The 3,424-nt window shown below is 39.0% G+C and overlaps 1 protein-coding gene across 1 annotated transcript; it reads right to left on the reverse strand.

The window, feature by feature from the left end:
- Positions 1 to 2,126: 2,126 nt before the first annotated feature.
- On the reverse strand, positions 2,127 to 3,215 carry LOC131874911 (uncharacterized). The gene has a single exon (XM_059218861.1). It carries the CDS (start codon positions 3,213 to 3,215, stop codon positions 2,127 to 2,129), a length of 1,089 nt encoding a protein of 362 aa, XP_059074844.1.
- Positions 3,216 to 3,424: the final 209 nt, after the last annotated feature.

Here is a 3,424-nt window from a genome sequence, read left to right on the forward strand (position 1 = left end):
GAGACACATTTGCAATACCAAGAGCTAAATAGGATATCTTTCATACATGATTGACTAGAATTATTTTGAATATCAAATCTATAATTTGAAACACATATATACCAAGTTTTAAGAAGGTTCTTATTTGAGTAGACTTAAGTCATAAATGTCTTATGAATGTGATTTCTCAAGATTCCACTATTTTTTTCAACCCTTATTACAAACTTCGAAGAGATTTTGGTGATTCAAAGAAAAAGTAAATGGTGAGTATACTATAGAAAGTGCTAAAAGAAAAAAATTAAAGTGAAAAGATCCACAAAGTCCTTATGAACTCGATCATGATAGGGTGATTTTAGTATCTCCACCAGGGCTATGGATGCATAGCTAGCAATGGAGTTACGCTACGATAAAATCAAAGGTGAACCTATTAGGGTTGTGGACACTTCGTTGGAAGTAGAGCTATGCCTAAGACATCTTGAGAAACACAATAAATTAGTGTGTGTTCTAATGTAGGTCCTCTCTTGTGTATTCTTACCAGAATCCTAGGAAAATAAATTCACTATGCACTTAATTGATGCTGGCATGTATAGATAACCCTGAGATCCTTGTGATGGGTAGTAACAAAAGTTAGGTATTGTAATTTTGTTTTTTAGCCAATGGCTAGTTTAAGTAGTTCTTTACAGGTAAGAAAATGCTAAGAGAATTTTTGTTTTTTCAAGGCTATTTGTTGCGTCTCCACAACCCACACTTTGTTTTCTCACTTGAGAGAACAAGGACCCCTCTTATGTTTTTTTCACTCACCCTTTGTTTTTCCTTTCCCCTTGTTTTTTTTCTTTTTCATCATTCCTCTATCCCCCTCTTCTTTATCTTTTCCCTTTTATTCTTTTTATTTTTCCTTGTCCCTTTCTACCCGTTTTTGAGCTTAAATTTGTCCTGCAATAAGTAACGTCCCTAAGCCAAAGTTGATAACCTTTTCATAATTGGTAAGGGTTCGATTGATTTATTTAAAATGGCTAAGTGTAATGATGATGCCCTTATCAGGGATTGAGGATAGTAATATCTCCGACCCTCAAACATTTTGAGACAGTGTTTTGATTTAGATCTCGCAGGGATCATGGATGTTCCATCCTTGATACCTATTATGGGTTTTGAGATGGAACACCCCCGCCCCTAGAGCTTATAACCATGATTCATTGAAAGTGGTAGGGATTGGGGGTATCGACACCCCTAAGCCTCGATGATGACCAATGTGTCAGGGATTGGGATTAATAATACCCCCGAACCATATGCCCACTCAAAACTAAGTGGGGATTGGGGGTAGAAATACTCCCAACCCTCAAAGGCTTCAAATACACTTCAATGCAGGGATCGAGGGTGTCGCTACCCCGATCCTCGAGATATGCAAAGTTTTGAAAATAAGTTAAGGCACAAAGCTATATTAGTTAGCAAAGGCTGAAAGGCTTAAGACCAAAACCTTAGCACAACAATAGGGAAACAAAAGAAACCAAACAAAAACAAAGCAAAGGAGAGAGCACAAACAATCCCTACCCGGACAAGAGAAAAAACCAACTACACACCAAAACTAAGTATGCAAACGCCCCAAAAACCTACTAGCTCTTCACCAAATCACCTTAAATGTGCCCAAGATTTTGAAATGGGCTTGTATAGGCCCAAAAAGGGTGCATTTAATGTCAAGCGATGGTAGGTTGACCCATCAAGGGTGGCAAGTGTCACCAAGATGGTGGCACTTGCCACCTCTAATCCCTAATATGTACTTAAGGTGAGTCGAGGGTATTACTATCCCCAATCCTTGAAAGGAAGAGTAAGGAACAACAAATAGAAAATGCGGGGGTTGGGGATCTTGACTCCCAAAATAGGAAAGGGGACCTTTGATCCTTGATCCCCAATCCTTGCAAGCCCTTAAAGGGGTAGAAATGGACAAGGAAAAAGAAAAGGAAGAAAAGGGAAAAGACAAGGAAAAGGGGAGAGAAGAAGGAAGAAAAATAAAGGAAACAAGGGGAAAGGAAAAACAAAGGGTGAGTGAAAAAATAATTTTCTTAATTGATAAAGTAGGGCGTGAGTTATGGAGACACAACAATTACCACCACAACCTACAAAACAACTTGTCAAACCTCCTAGAACAAGCTCTAACTTATAGATGAATGACAAGTTGAAACAAGATCAAGCTCTAACACACGGGCAAGTTTGAATGCTTTACTTGCAAGTTCTGTCAAGTCAGTTCTCCTTATTTCTATGTGTGGATGTTTGGCCATCCATTTTGACCTTTCAAATTTGAAATGTGCCTTGAATGGAGAGAACACACTCACATCTAGAGGTTGCAATTTGTGGCTGGTGTGGGCAGGCAATGTTAGAAGATCAATACCAAGAGATCTTGCTTCATGGATTGTGGTCAAAGCAACATGGCTTCGATGACCGTCAAATATAAGGAGATGTCTGTTTGTGGGTGAAACTCCACCCAGAATAGATCTGGCAAAGTGATATAGCCAATTTAAAAATAATTCTTTTGTCATCCAAGCATGTGGTTGTGTAGCCATACATGCTCCCGGTTCACAGTTGGCAATGTAGTTTTTAAGCTGTCTTTTGGCCTTGAAAAGATAAAATCCTGGAATGCTATGACCTGTTGCATTAACACAACATAAAATTGTTATCCACTCTCTGCTCTTTGATAAAATTTGTGGGACACTTCTACTACCCAACTTTGCAATTACTCGCATCCCGCAGTTCCTGCCTGCTTGCACACCTATTTCATCAGAATTCCATGTTTTTGTTGGTCCGTATTCAAAAGCATTGTACAATTTCTCCAGGTTGTCATAAAAATTTGTCACAATACTTGGTCGTAGCATTACTGCTCTATCCCTATCCAGACCCTCTGCAGTCCTTATTGTCAAATCTGGATGGCATTTGCGGAAACCTGTCCACCATGATCTGCCTGGGAAACCATTCTTGAATGGATTTGGCCTTGTTTCACATATATGAGCTACATGTGACTTTAGATAAATGATCTCTAATCCGTGACCAAGTTGCACCATATCTTTGCACCAATCAACAATTTCTAGCTCTTCTTCCAACGAAAGGATCGTTGGTGGACCTCTTCTTTTTGTTGTTGTCAACCCTGAAAGCCAAAATGTTAAAGTGCTCGCAGGAATTCCCCACTTTTTTCCAGCTGCTCTGATGGAATATGAATTGTCTTCAACATCTTTCATAGCACATTCCATGTCTTCTTCTGTCCACTGACCGTTATAACTGGATTTTTTATCTCCATGATGTTGAGAAGACTATAAAGGAGTGTTTGTTCTTTCTACATTTTCATCTATAGTATTACAAGTTATGTCATCCTGAGGCGGATTAATTGTAGTGTCGCCATCTTTATCCTTCACCAAATGGAATTTAACACCATGTGGGTAACGGTTCCTCAACATTTGGG

Source organism: Cryptomeria japonica, chromosome 4, assembly GCF_030272615.1.
Source record: "Cryptomeria japonica chromosome 4, Sugi_1.0, whole genome shotgun sequence".
NCBI classification, from domain to species: domain Eukaryota; kingdom Viridiplantae; phylum Streptophyta; class Pinopsida; order Cupressales; family Cupressaceae; genus Cryptomeria; species Cryptomeria japonica.